This window comes from Triticum dicoccoides, chromosome 4B (genome assembly GCF_002162155.2).
Source record: "Triticum dicoccoides isolate Atlit2015 ecotype Zavitan chromosome 4B, WEW_v2.0, whole genome shotgun sequence".
Lineage (NCBI taxonomy): Eukaryota > Viridiplantae > Streptophyta > Magnoliopsida > Poales > Poaceae > Triticum > Triticum dicoccoides.
This window is the reverse complement of record NC_041387.1, coordinates 59,832,081-59,847,347: the sequence shown is the minus strand read 5'-3', so window position 1 is coordinate 59,847,347 and position 15,267 is coordinate 59,832,081. Positions and strand designations below refer to the sequence as shown.

General features: G+C 45.9%; 1 protein-coding gene across 1 annotated transcript; it reads left to right on the top strand.

Annotated features, from left to right (window-relative positions):
* Positions 1–2,023: 2,023 nt before the first annotated feature.
* Positions 2,024–10,941, top strand: LOC119295002 (E3 ubiquitin-protein ligase HOS1-like). The gene is made up of 10 exons (XM_037573319.1): positions 2,024–2,306; positions 3,059–3,449; positions 3,564–3,698; positions 3,848–4,017; positions 4,403–4,810; positions 4,909–5,067; positions 6,142–6,609; positions 7,988–8,119; positions 8,789–9,531; positions 10,521–10,941. The coding sequence occupies exons 1-10, from the start codon at positions 2,247–2,249 to the stop codon at positions 10,684–10,686; spliced, it is 2,832 nt and encodes a 943-aa protein (XP_037429216.1). The 5' UTR covers positions 2,024–2,246; the 3' UTR covers positions 10,687–10,941.
* Positions 10,942–15,267: the final 4,326 nt, after the last annotated feature.

The window sequence follows — 15,267 nt, the reverse complement described above, 5'->3', positions numbered from 1 at the left end:
AAAGGAGGGGGCGTGCCTCCCCCAAACCCAATCCGAATTGGGAGGGGGGCCGGCCCCCCTTTCCTTCTTCCCTCCCCTCTCTTCCTTCCCTCTCCTACTCCTAATAGGAAAGGGGGGGCCAAACCTACTTGGAGTAGGATTGCCCCCTAGGGCGCGCCTCTCCCCTTGGCCGCCCCCTCCTCCTCTCCCCCTTTATATACGGGGGAGGGGGCACCCCTAGAACACACAAGTTGATCTACGGATCGTTCCTTAGCCGTGTGCGGTGCCCCCCTCCACCATATTCCACCTCGGTCATATCGTCGCGGAGTTTAGGCGAAGCCCTGCACCGGAAGAACATCATCATCGTCACCACGCCGTCGTGCTGACGGAACTCATCCCCGACGCTTTGCTGGATTGGAGCCCGGGGAACGCATCGAGCTGAACGTGTGCTGAACACGGAGGTGCCGTATGTTCGGTACTTGGATCGGTCGGATCGTGAAGACGTATGACTACATCAACCGCGTTGTCATAACGCTTCCGCTTACGGTCTACGAGGGTACGTGGACAACACTCTACCCTCTCGTTGCTATACCATCACCATGATCTTGCGTGTGCGTAGGATTTTTTTTGAAATTACTACGTTCCCCAACAGATTGCTCTTCTGAAATAATGTCCGGAAGAATCTGTTTCAGTTTGTTCGCGATCACCTTGGACGCGATCTTATATAACATGTTACATAAACTGATTGGTCGGAATTGAGTGAGCATGGAAGGGTTCATTACCTTTGGGATAAGAACCAAGACCGTGTCGTTTATGCTTTCTGGGCTATCCTCTCCCCGAATTATCCTGAGAACCGCCTCGGTGACCTCAACCCCGCAAAGATCCCAATGGCGCTGATAGAAATGAGCTGGAAATCCGTCGGGACCCGGTGCTTTAGTGGGAAACATCTGAAAAAGGGCAGCTTTGACTTCTTCTCCCTTGTATGGTGCAGTGAGTAACTCGTTCATCTCATCAGTAACTTTGGTAGGCACACAATTAAGGACCGCTTCCATATTGTGAACCCCCTCTGAAGTATGCAAAGTTTCATAGAACTCCTGTACCAATGATTTCAGCTCCTCCGGATCCTCTGACATGACACCAAGGGGATTTTGTAATGCCTTTATCATGTTCTTTTTTCTCCGAATGCTGGCTCTCAGGTGAAAAAATCTTGTGTTTTTGTCGCCCGAAGTTAGCCACTCTATTCTGGACCGCTGCCTCCATAGAATCTCCTCTCGGTGGTAAAGTTCAACTAGGTTCTCATTTATTTTCAGCTCAACATGGGAATGAGCCGTTCGACTTGGGTCAGCGCGTAACTTCTCAAGTTCTGTTTTCAGCTTTTTTATCTCTTTCCGAACGTTCCCAAAAGTCCCTGTTATTCCAGCGCCCTAAGTCCTGAGATACTGCTTGCAACTTAGCCCGCAACTCCTCCATGCTATTGCTGACCCCCCGGTCTGTCCACGCTGAATTAATGGTGTCACTCCACGTCTCATGTCCTTCCCACATTACCTCATAACGGAAAGGTCTTGGCTGTCGGCCGCCTGGCTGCTCTCTGTTCAAACGCATCAAGATGGCGCTGTGGTCAGACGAAGCTGCTGTAACATGTGTCAAGTCAGCAAGAGGAAACCTTGTTCTCCATTCCGCATTGGCAAGCGCTCGATCCAGTCGGACCCTGGTGTAGGATCCTCCCCTCATCTTCTTTTCAAAGGTCCAAAAACGGCCTGAGTAGCCTATATCTAGCAACATGCAAACGTCAACCGCGTCTCGAAAATGCTGTATCTGTGCGTTGCTTCTTTCTCCAACCCCCTCATGTTCATATAGTTGAGCAGGTGTAGGAAAAATGAAATGGGCCAGCTAGGCCGCTCCCTATCGCTGGGCCGGCCAGCTCCCCCAAAAAGAAAACACCAAGCAGGCCAGGGCGACGAGGGCATCCCGCGGGCCTGATCGGGCTGGAGCTCAGGAGCCGATCCAGTTGCTCGCGAAATGCCTGTTCGTCTGGTCGAGACCGCGAGACGGCGACTCCGTGCCCTAGCTCGCCTTTGACAGATTGCTTAGCTCCGCCACTGCTGCCAGCCGCCTCACCCCGGACCGGCCGCACCGCCGCCGCGCCTCTTCCTCCCGCCCCCCTCCATCTCCCTCACCGGGGCGCCTACGCGCTCCCCCGCGAGCCGCGCCGCCCGGAGCCACGGTTGATGCGGTAGCAAGCCGTGGGTACTGGAGAGGAGCTGCGGATGGAGGCGCTCCCTTCGTCGCCGAGGCACCCTCCCAAGTACGGCAGCGCCGCCGTCCAGGTCCGTGCTTCTGTAGCAACCCCCCCTCGCCAGTGGAATTTGGTTACCTACAGCTTCGAGCCAGCCGTTAGCGCCCGTATCTGAACCCTGCCCCATAGTAGAATAGCTACCGTCTGCAGATGTCGGTTTCGGTTCAGACTCGCCTGCCAGGGCGCTGGATTGGTAACAGTAAAATGTTGTGGTTACCACCCAAGCATGTTGTCATCGTCCTTAGTTGGTAAATGTAGTTACCAGTTAGTAGTACAAGAGGGTAACACTTGAAATGGGCCGATTCGGTACGGAGTCAGCTGTAAACATATGAATATATTGCTAGCATTGCAGAGCACATCCCGTGTAGCAATCACATGGTTGTAATGCAACGCCGTAGCTACACCACCTGCTAAGCTCAATTTCTGCGCGACTAGTTGTTACAAGGGGAATGGCTTGTCTGAGTCGTTGTGAGTATCTTTCAGTTGTAGGAATATTTTTTTTCTGAATAAACAATTGCACATGATCCATTCGCATGTCAAGCTGCTTAACTGTTCGGCTGTGTATGTGACTTCAACATTGTTTTTTTTCTTATATTTCTCATAGTGTTCATGTAGTTATCTGTACGGTGGCAATTAATTAAGTGAATACAAATACCAAGTTCTGCTGATTTATATGTTTGTCTTTTGAATGAGCCCAGTATATAGGGTTTAGGAAATAAAAGCATGTTTCTATGTGGTAAAGTGTTGTGGCTAGTTACTGAAAAATGAAGTTTATGTTGGCAGAATGCTTTGGAGCAGTTGGCGTCTATTGATCTCATTGAGCTGAGCAAGGAGGCTAGAATTGAGCACTGCCGTGCAACTAGGGACTTGAGTAGCTGTGGCCGCTATGTGCAGCATGTGCTCAACTCATGTGGGCATGCCTCGTTATGTGCCGAGTGTAGCCAGAGATGTGATGTCTGCCCAATTTGCAGAAGTCCAATACCTGATAATGGAAAAAGAGTGCGGCTCCGCCTTTACCACAAGTGCTTGGAGGTCGGCCTTATCTCTAAGCAGCATGATGAAAGGTTTCAGGAAAAGGAAGGCCATGGTGATCCTGTGAACATGGATGTCCAGCGGCTGCATTCCTTGTTTGATGTTGCGCTTCAGAATAATCTGGTTTCCCTGATTTGCCACTGTATCCTCTTTAGAAGGTTACTTTTGCTTTAGGCTGATAGACACAGTTTCATCTTAATTGTTTACATACTGTCCTCTCTTTTTTTTCCTTCTGTTACCTTGACATTTAGACCAGATATAACAGATGTTTGTTTGGATGAGAATGCTGTCTCAAGTGATCCACTTCTGGCTTTTCTTTTGGACGAGGTGGTCATCAAGGACTGGTGCAAGAGGGCTGTTAAGGCACTCATATCAGAGATAGGCATGATTTGTATCCACCAATGTTTAACCAGTTCTAGTTCCAGTTACAGAATTTATATATATTTTTACTAGCCTTTCATCTCTTCATGCAAGCACAGCCATGCATGTTGAGGGAGAGGCAAGGTTATATTGTTGAATAACACCTTAACCGCATCTTAGATAAATCTGGATTAGAGACGATGAAGTCTAAGTTATCCCAGATGCAAAAGTTTGCAGTGCAGCTGTCAGGGATATCCACTGTTGTTGAAGCTATGATCGCATCTTTCAGAGAGGCAGCTCATGTTAGTGACCTCCATCATCTCATCGAGAACACAATGAAGGCAAAGCAGGTCTTATTTCTTAAATCCATGGCTATTAGGGCTTTTATGTCAGTATCAACAATCTAAATATTAAGTTCTGCTAAGCATGGTAGTTGGGTTTTGCTATAAGATGATTATGCTGGGAGGTGTAGATTTATTCAACAACTTACTTTCTATTCATGGATTTATGTGAATCGATTTGGATACATCGCTCAAGTAAGACTGGAATATGGACAACTACAACTACATTTATCCCTCTTTATTTTCTATTTCCCTTTTTGTTTCTCTATATTTTTCATGTATGTTGACCATCACTTGTTTTTTCATTGAAATGCTTTAGAAGAAAAGTAATCAGATGTTTCTTACACCATCATTATTTCTTCCTGAAGTGTTAATTTTGGAGTTTTTCCTACAGCATTTGGAAGCCATGATATGGTGCACCAGGCATGAATTTCTTGAGAAAATTTGCTCACGCCATGCTAGTTTTGCTACTTGGAGTGCTGATGTGATTGAAAGGAAAAAGTCTGCAGAAAAACGACAATGGCCTGAATTTTCTGGTAAATCATCAGGTCACAATGAAGTCAACCAGGGCATACTTTTCATCGAGCAGGCACTACAAAACCTTGGAGGTCAACAAAGTTATAGGGATAATCAGGAAGGAGTGGAAATCACCTATTTGCAGAATGAACAATCAGCATCTGAGTTCTCTTGTACAATTGATCAGTTTAGTGTCAATAGTTACCCATTTAAAAACTTGCGTGAGGCAGTTGATGTACTGTTTCTTCACGGAGGATCTGACATGGTGATTGCAAAGCAAGCAATTGTATCCTTTTTTATTATCTGATAGTGAATTCAACATTTACAATGCTACTCACAAACATTGAAACATGCTACCTTTTCGGTTTCCTTGACATTCTTTAGTTCTTATACTACGTATTTGATCGGCATTGGACCAGACCAGATTCAGAATGGAGGTATCTGGTGGATGATTTTGCTGCTACATTTGGGATCTCCTGTAGAACGTTGCTCGAATGCCTAGTATTCTGTCTTTTGGACGACCACTCTTCACAGGCTCTGGAGGTAACTGATTAACACCTATCTTTTCTCGACATGATGTTCTCAGCATTGGTGCATGGGTCATGCATATATCTGATTCCTTAAATGTTGTCTTTGTCCAAGCCAATTATATTTTCCTATTTTGCCTGTGAAATTGAGTTTTGACATTTATTTGAGTGACCAGCGCCGCTTTTTGAATGACCTGCCTTTCATATTTGATCAAAGCTATTCACATTATATGGTCACAATTGCTTCAAGCTTACTAATTGTAGAAAGACCCTTTTGGAGTGATTGGGCTGCCTACTCTTTGGGTGCTGAAGTAAAGCAGAACTGTTTCTCATCTGCAAAAGAGTAACTAGAGATTCTTCTTTTACATATCTTTATTTTATTGTTCTATCCCAGTTGCTTTGGAGGACAATATTTTGAAAAGGAGAGGGAGAGTGCTTTCAGTAGTTCAGCTGTTAGGGTGCCATTTTAGCATATATCTAGGGAGTCTGTTAGTCTATTGGGTTTGTTTTCTGCAAGTCCTGTACAGTTTTGCACTCACTTTTGGAGTCTAATCCCTTGAAACAAAACTTGTTTATTTGTACAAAATACATTTGAACTTGAAGCTATGTGGGGTCTAATCCCTTGGAACCAATTTTGCCCCCCTATTAATTTAGCCACTCATACAGAATTTATATTGTTACTGTACTGAATAAGCATGTAAATGGAGATGTGTATTGTGTGGAAACTGTCCCTTAGTTGCTGCATTTTACTTGCCCTCCATTGAATTGTTATTTCCAATATATGCTGCTTAAGGGTTAAAACTATCATTTATTTTATGAATTCCAGTGAAGTGTTCCTTTCCCCTTTTATGGTGAGTGACATCAGAGCTTGAGTTCTACTTGTATATACTAAACCTGCTTATTCACTAGCAATTTGCTGAAAACAATCATTTGTTCTATGAATTCTAGTGAAGTCCCCCTTTCCCCATTTATGGTGCGAGCGACATCGGAGCTTGAGTTCTACTTGTATATAGTGAACATGCTTATTCAGTAAATACTGTTCTTGTAGTCAATTAACTTTCATTGTGATGCACATCTACTCTTTGTGCAGGAGGCATGCTCTCTTCTTCCTAAGATTTCTAGCAAGGAAACACATCCAAAGATAGCACAAGTTCTTCTAGAACGTCAGAAACCTGACGTGGCACTGGTCGTGTTGAAGTGCACAGGGTGTGATAGCTTATCTGCAAACATTGAGAAAGATGGACTGTTATGTCTTAGTGAGGCAGTAACTGCAATCCGTGTAAGAATTGAATATGGCCAAGTAACAGAAGCATTTATGTTCCATAGGAGCTACTGCTCTAGGATAAAAGAGCAAAGACCAGCAGATATGATCCACCATGTTGAAGTGATGATGGTCGAGTTTTGTGAGATCTGCATTGAACGAAATATTGTTGATAAAATAATTGATCTGCCTTGGGATTCTGAGGAAGAGAAATATCTTCACAAGTCCCTCTTTGATTCTGCTCGTGAGGCGCCCACAGAGCCATGTGGTAGTCTGCTTGTTGTTTTCTACCTCCAGGTAAATTTTCTGCATGCTTGCATATTCTTTTTATCATCAGGGATTCAGGGTCACGAGGAAATGATACTGTAGGTTTATGAAATTCTAGTGTAATGAAATTTCATTAAATCTCTTCTGTTTACTCACATGCTACATAATATTAATAGCCATGCACATTTTTCAGACATGGAGCAGATACATACAACAGTTAGAATCCAAAGCGGTTAAGCCTAGCTAGTGCAGCATTTTCTCATGAACACAGAAGTTCATGTATACTACTATTAGAGATTGGATATTGTACATGCAAGGGTGTGTGCTACTTTATGTTTTAGTTACTTGTGCTTACCGAATTTCTCAAAATATGAAAATATTCATATTAGAATAGTGCACCTGCATTAAATCATGCGGAAGTGTGATCAATGTGCCCTGAAAAATCACACAAAAGATTCTAGTTATTTTTTAGAACATCGCTGGTAGAACCACCTGTCTTTCTTGCACAGTGCACAATGCATTGTATTTTTGCTGAATTTTTGGCTGGTGCACTTGTTCCAGCATAGTGAATCAATGAATTTTGTAAGAATGTTCGGAGATGCGGAAGTACCTAAACCATAAATTCAAGCATCCATCCTTGCATGTAGATTTTGTTTTTCCTATTATTAATGTACATAAATCAAGGTAGCAAAGAGATACTATGTATATTTATAAAAAATATAATGAGAAAAGATTAATAAGTGGTGTTTGATGTTACTGTTAGAAGAAATGATAAATGGGAAGTTCGTCCCCACGTTGTCTCTTGCCTGTAGGATACTTTTCTTGCTTCATACATGTGTTGCTACAATGCTTCATGGATATTTTCACTTTTTGGTGCCTAAAGTAACTTTTACTTTGTTAAACTCATACTCCCTCCATTCCATAATGTAGTGCCTATAGATTTTTACAGAAGTCAAACATTACAAACTTTGACCATGTATATAGAGAAAAGTAGGTACATCTAGAATACCAAATGCACCTCATTGGATACATCGTGAGTTATATTTTCAGAATATACATGTTTGGTATTGTAGATGTAGACAATTTTCTCTATACACTTGGTCAAAGTTGGCAAAGTTTGACTTTTACAAAAATCTATAGGCACTACATTATGGAATGGAGGGAGTATATGATTTTGATGTTATGGTCTCTGTAGATGGCGCTACCCTACACTTCTAATTATTGTAGTCTAGTACTCTAGTTGAATTTGGACTAATGGAGAATTAAATAGTGCTATTGTCAGTTTAGTTTGAAATACTACCATGGGCTACTGACATATGCATATATTTCCAACTTTTCATCATAAGGAAACATATCAGTAGCTAATTGGCAGAGGGCTGTCTGTATTTTTTTCTGGTTGCTCTTTTAGCGTTATCGGTACTTGGAAGCATATGATGTCCATCGTAGTCTTCAGAACTTTGAGCAAAACACACTGGAAACTGCCAGTGAAGAGGTTGCATCCAAAATCAGCACAATTGCTCGGTGGAGAGAAGGTTTGGTGGTAAGTACTTCCATACTTTGGTTTTGTCTCGGCATGCATGTCTTGTTTTTATTATGCTTTATTTTATCAGGAAAATGCTTTTTGATTTATTCTCTTCGTAATATATGTGTCGCCGTTGCTGAACTTGATTTAATGATTACTCCTATATTCTTTTCAAATGTCGTTTTAGAGTGTATGTCCTATTAAAAGCTTGCTAGTATTTGGAATTGGCATGTGCACATGTTGCTAGATTGGTCATAAAAATATTCTTACTAAACATAATTAGGAACTGCTGGAGCTCTTTATGACTCTGCTGAACCACTCTGTGAACCTCCAAACATGATATAGTGCTACTAACACGCTACCGCCTACATCTGTAAAAACATAGCATTTTAAAAGGTGTACTATCAAACATCTCTGACCTAGATTGATTATGTCAAAATAGTATCAACATTTGTTATGAAAAGTATTTTATGATATCTATTTCATGCCAACATATTTATTACAAAAGTTACATGCTGAAGACCGTGCCAAAGTCACAAGCGTTATGTATTGTTGAATAGAGCAAGTATATAATTTCATTTTGGATGGATGGAAGGTGCCTATTTTCTTCAAGACATAATCTGCTGCACTGCATGAATTCTTTAGATGTATACACGACACTTCAGTATGTTGTATGTGTCTTTACAGGCTAAATGCCTTGAAATGCTTCCTGAGGTCCAGAGGGAGGATGTGAGGTCCATCAGCAGCGGAGACCAAAGTCAATTTGCCATCCGAACCATGCAAACGTCTTCTCCAGTTAATCCTGTTGTCAAATCAGCCAGTCCTACTATTGGATTGAGCTCGTCCTTCACCCCTGCTCTTCAGAATAAATCAAACCCTCTACACTCCAGGAATATCCATGGGCTGACTGATTCTGGTGCTCTTATCGGTAGTGTCTGTTCAGAGTTTGGCAGAAAGGTTCCATCTATCCTCCAATGTAGGCCAGTTCCTCCAGCGACACCTGCATCCAATATGAGATCCACTTCAGGGGGTATATTCCCCTCTCTGGGTCAAAATGGTGAGAATCCATATTTAAAGGGGACAAGAGAACTCAGCTTTATGAAAGGAGAGCCAGGTTTTAGAGAAGGAACCAAACCTGCTGGTCATGATTCAATTCCTATGTATTTCAACTTGGGTGCTGGCGATACACCTAAGAAAACCCATGGAACAAGTTTGGTGAGGACTGAGCGTAACAAAAACACTTTCTTTCAAGGAAAAGATTCTGTCAGAAAGGGAGAGTTTGACTTTGGTGTACGTGCTGAGAAGCCTTTCATCTTAAGTGGGACTGGGGCTGGTCAAAATGGCCAAACAAAGGTATCTGATAGTGCTGGATTTCGTCGTGAGAATCATATGGAGAAGACAAAAGTTCTAATGACACCGAACATTTTGAGGTAATCTTTGCTGTGTACAGTTGCAATATGTTTATTGTTTTACTTGATGTTGCTTATTTAGTTACTACCTTTTGACAATTTGCATGGTAATTTCTGAGGGTTGATACGATTTGAAAGCATAGTCCCATAGGCCAAGGGTTTAGAGTAACTGGTACTTTGTTGGGTAACCCTGGTTGGTCAATTGAGCAGATTCTGAAAAAAAATACATGGCCCATGGTTGGTTCAGAGAATGCTTTTCTCCGAGAAGTTCTGTATGAAATTTTAAGTTCACAACATTATGTGTTGGGTAGTGCCAGTTTTACTGTTTGTCCATTTGATTTTAAAATTTAAAATATCTGTACAGTTTTACTTTTAACTATCCTGGAGCTGACTGCTGTTTCCTGGTGTGGTGTTGATCTTTGTTGCTGGCTGTACTAGATCTGTCCCTTCTGTCAAGGTGTCCAATTTGGTACTCCTTCCGTTCACAAATATAAGATGTTCTAACTTTTTTTCTGAATTGGATGTGTGTAGACATATTTTAGTGTGTTTGTTCACTCATTTCAGTCCGTATGTAGTCCATATTGAAAATACCCAAAACATATTTGTGAACGGAGGGGCTACATCATACCTGGTAGATAATGTGGAAAAATTTCAGGCAGACAATGTAGTGCTGGCCTGATTTTAAAGAAATAAGTTTTACATAGGAAGAGCAAGGGCTTGTTTGGTCACTTGTCATACTTTGCCACACTTCTTTGCCGATTTTTGTGGCTGACAGATCAGTGGGCACACTTGGTGAACCAAATAGGCCCTAGCACAGAAATTGGGTCAATTCGATGTAAATCATAATGTATATTCGTAGTTCTAATGATTGTAATGGATTGTGGCCTGGACTGGTACGGCATATCTTTTGTTGTAAGATTGCGTTCACCGGTGGTTACTTGAAAGACTTGAAACTTGTAGTCGGCACAGTAATTAACGCTGAAGTGTTCTTCTTTCTCTGTTGTTTGAAGCTTGGGCAAGAAACCCCCAGTTGGTGAAGGAGCAGCCGGCAAAGGCGGGTCAAGGTGGAGGTCCGACGAGTCAAGTGAAGACGAAGACGAGGCAAGAACTGGCGGGTACATGGAGAGTGGCGCTTCCCTTATTACCCGAAGGCGACCGAGATTTTCCAGAAGATGATGCATCCTCTCAACTGTATCCCGATTTTCCGTTCTCCCTTTGAGTGTAAACATTAAGTTGTGTTGGCCTTGAGTGAGAAATCGGAAATAATCTTGGAAATATTGCACCGCCATGGCCGCAGTGATATGCAAGGGAGCTAGAGAATGAAGAGGTGCGTGCTTGTTGTATGGAGATATAGCGTAAGGAGCTGCTTTGAGCGCGAATTTTGTGGTACACAGTTCGTCTTTTTTTTTTGACGCTATGGTTCACACTAAATTTGTACAGTACTAGATTCTTTTCCAGCGAAGAAAACGCCACTGGTGGTTTCTAGGGGCATCCGGTAGACGATGACGCGTGGCAACTTGAATGATTAGTGGCAACATGGAACGCGGCAGAAACAGATAATATACACTCTGGGTAGACCACTCGTTTCGAGACATTGCGGTAACAGACGATGGGATCGAAACGTCGGGCCGGCTCGTGCCCCTGCTGATTGGTAACAGACAAGGCGTCGGCGTCCTTTGATGTTGCTCATTAGTTAGCTGCATTTGGTGAAGGTTTATCTGTACTCGTTGTTTGATTTCTGTGTGCTGAGCCGCTGGTTTTCTTCTTCCTGGAGAGCGTGGCAACCTAGTACTATCTACTAGCTCTGATAATATAGTGGGTAGCATCTGTGGGCCGCTGTACGGCAGTTTATCATTTGAAGTACTGGCAGTAGTTCAGCTATGATGAATTATATAATAAGAAAAAAGAGTAGTTTAGCTACGAATGCCTGTTGAGAAATTATAAATGCTTTGATGCAGTTAAGATAACGGCGCACCCTTTGGCTCAGCTGATCATCGTCTCCCCATCGCGCACAACCACGATAGTGAGCAGCGGGCCAGGAGACAAGAGTTAAGAAAACACCCCAACCAACTTGGCTGGAAAAGATGCAGGAATCAATCAGTCCCAGGGAACCCGTGACATGGCCCCACCCTCTTATCCTATCCGTACCTACCAATCCAACAAGCCGCAAGAAAATGTTCATTTTCATATCCTTTTCTTTTTACCCGCAAAAAAGAAAAAAAAATGCGTCGGCGTCAGGTTCAGACGTTGCTCGCACTTCACACCTGCCCTGGCGCCCTCTCTCTCTCCCGCTTTCTCGGCCTCTCGGAATTCCCTGGGCGGCCGGGCCGACGATGCGACGGGGCAACGGGGGCATCGGGACGGCGACGCCAGTTTTGTTTACGTGCGCCCGTGACGCCGACCCGGCCACCCGGGCGCTGCGCTCACCGTCGCCAGGCACTATCACCCATCCGGCGTTGCTTTCCTCTGCAATCATGCTCTCGCAATTATTCCCAAAACTAGCAGCGGCACCCAGTTTCGTCGGGCCACCTGATCTACCGTTGCTTGGTTTGCTCGTGCACGCGCGGGCATATGCTCACTGGCGAGCAATTTGAGAAAATGTGCATTCTTTTCTACTTCGGTGCACGAGCTCCAACTATGGTCGGTGAGAACACATGCAGCTGACGTGCCATATCTTTCGGTTACTTTAGCAGAACCGTTAAGTTTTTTAAGAGAAAAGGATGCTCATCGTAATGTGGTACGTGTACTTGTATTTTCTACACAGTACAATCAAAGTCGCTTACATATACAAACATACACTAATCCCTTTGAGAGCACGCACGCACATCCTAACCATCAAACCACAGGTTAGTTCGCTAGGTAGATTTTTTATTATTGAAATAGTTTGGATTGCTTACCACATGTGTCACGTGAGTGTACGCTTGTAAAATTGACCATATTCTTTATTTTTCGAGAGTACGCAAATTGCGTACCTTAGCTTGATAGAAGGAGAGAAGAAAAAATATACAACGATATCTACCACTCGCTGTGAACAACGAGCGTAGCAACACCACAGACAACACACACACACACAACTACGATGCCAATGAGCCTACCCAAAACCGCAAACCTCGCCGCGTCTCGACCAACACCGGTCATCTCCAAAGAACAGCAACTCCAGCTTCCTTGGATAAACCAGCGACGACCGTACATAGCGCCTGAGAGGAGCGATGCGGGCAGCCGCGAACACCGGAGGAGTGCAACAAAGGGCCTCTCGTCTCCCAGCACAATGCTCTCAACAGAGGAACGGCGTCAAAGACACCGCCATCATACCGATCCTGCAAATCAAGGCTTTCGCCCCGGAGACAATTGCCGCCACCGGACAACGAAACAAATGGCAACACACACGACGACGCCTCCAGGAAGGGAAATGACATCCACGGATGCCATCGACGCCGGTCCGACCAAAGCCGAACAGGATTTTCATCCGTAGCGCTGCACATCTCCACGCCGCCAAGATCATGGCCAGCCCTGACCGAAGCCTCGCACCGCCCTCGCTGCAGCAGCATGCCATCGAAGCCACACCAACGAGAACCACTCCAACCTTAGTGCCAAGGGAGGACGCTTCAAGCCACCGCCTGCAACACAAATGCAGAACCGCCGCATCCACCGAGCGGTGCAAGGACCAAACCACCACGATGACCTTCGCCCGCACCAGGGGACTGCCAACCGATCCGGTCTGACCCGCACCTCGAACCACTCTCCGGCACCAACAACTTCGAGGCCTCATCGCGCGCCTCACACGGCTGCAGCCGAGCGCCCGCTGCCCGCCAGGACCCTTCCTAGCAGGGCCTCGCAGTGCCGCCGCCTCCATGGCTGCGCTCACGCCGCCGCCACGGACGGTGCCGGTGCACCACCAACTCCCACCAGCTTGCTGCACCCTACGCCAGGCTCCAGACGATCACCGCCAGCACACACCCCGCTACGAGCCCCGCCGCCGCGTCGCTGCTTCACAGGCAACTCCACTGGACGTTGCCACTGCCCACTACCACCACCGCCGGACATGGCTGCCACCGGAGCCTGGACGCACCGCGCCTCCAAAAGCTCCACCGGACGAGATCCCATCTGAGGTAGGGAGGAGAAGTCGCGCCGCCCGACACCGCTGCCACCCAGCACCACCGGACGAAGCATAAGCCCACCACCACCTCCGCTGAACAGGGCTACCACCAGAGCCTAGGCGCGCCGCACCGCCAGAAGCTCCGCGGACGAGATCCCATCAGGGGAAATGAGGGGGAGCCGCGCCGCCGACCACCGATGCCGCTGCGCGACAACATGCGCCAGATCTGGGCCTCCCGAACACCTAGCGCACATGCCCGACACCTCCTTGCACAACCAGGCCGCGCCACAGCGCGTCCACCAGGCGCAGTCACCCCGCTCACCGCGCGCCCTCCAGGCGCCAGATCCACGCGCGTCCGCACCGCGACCTGCGCGCCCGAGCCAACCAGCGCCGCGACGCCGTCTTGTCGCGCAGGCTCGAGCACGCGCGTCCACACGAGCTCCTCCAAGACCGACGGCCCGCGCCGCCTTGCCCCGAGACGGAGGTGGATAGGGCCCCGCCGCCGCCAGGCCGCGCGGGCTTTGCCCAGCGACCCGTGCCAGCGGCGGCGAGGGGAGAAAGGTTGGGGAAGTGGTGCTGGCGGTGGCGGCTAGGGTTTACTCCCGGGCCGCCCACGGGAGGGACATGGGAGTCAAGCCAGCCAACTGTCGACCAAAATTGACCATATTCTTTATCAATAGTAAAATGTATGCTGTTAGATGCACAATTGTCCACTGTATGAAACCCATGGAATCCTATTTTGCAAAAAGAAATGCACATGATATGATAAATACATAGGCCCGACCATATGGTATGGGCCCAGGTGGAAGGGATCGGCATCGAGGGCCGTCGACGAAAGCCAATGACCTCTAGTGAAGGCGACTAGGGTGAAACCTTCCTTCCCTCAACCTCCGTCGGTGAGTCGGTGGATTTGCCTCCTATCCGTGTACCATTTTGATGGCCTATGGCGTGAAGGGGAATCCCGGTGCCTTGAATCCGTCTAGTATATAGTTTAGGGTTCTAGTCAGCTTGGGCGGATGTTGGCGGTTCATCTCCGAGCTGGTTTTTCGGGCTCCGAACCTCCTCGAGTTCGTCCATCGGGATGGATTCGACTTTATTTGTGTTGGCTCCTAGGGCGAGGAGGTTAGGTCCGTAGGGGTACATGCATGAATTTTTTTCGACTATCATCTACAAGGGCAAGCCGACTCTAGTATGGAAGGGGCCACAAGGGCATGTCGCCAGCAACAATAGTCGTCCAACAGTAGAAGAGACCTCTATGTAAATTTTATTATGTTTGAGGCGCTTTATATTTCTTGTCAACTTTTATGATAGAACTTGGCTCTTTTCGCAAAACAAATAGGATAAATTTATATTTAGTTTAAAAAATAATCTGAATATCCAATTCTGAGCTCGGACTCATCAGCAACCGTGAACAGTAAATTCAAAAACTTAATAGTTTTTTTGTTATTTTTTCATGGAAGATGTTTGAGTGCGCGTGTTGGGAAACATAGTAGAAAACAAAAAAAATCACACCTACGCACACCCAAGATCAATATGAAGATACATAACGGGTTGGGATCACGGCCGTTATCGTCACCGAGTTGCAACAGAAGAAGAATGTGTCAGTGTAAATCATACTTAGAGTCCCTCGAACTGTCATGAACGATCCCGCGAACCGCTTA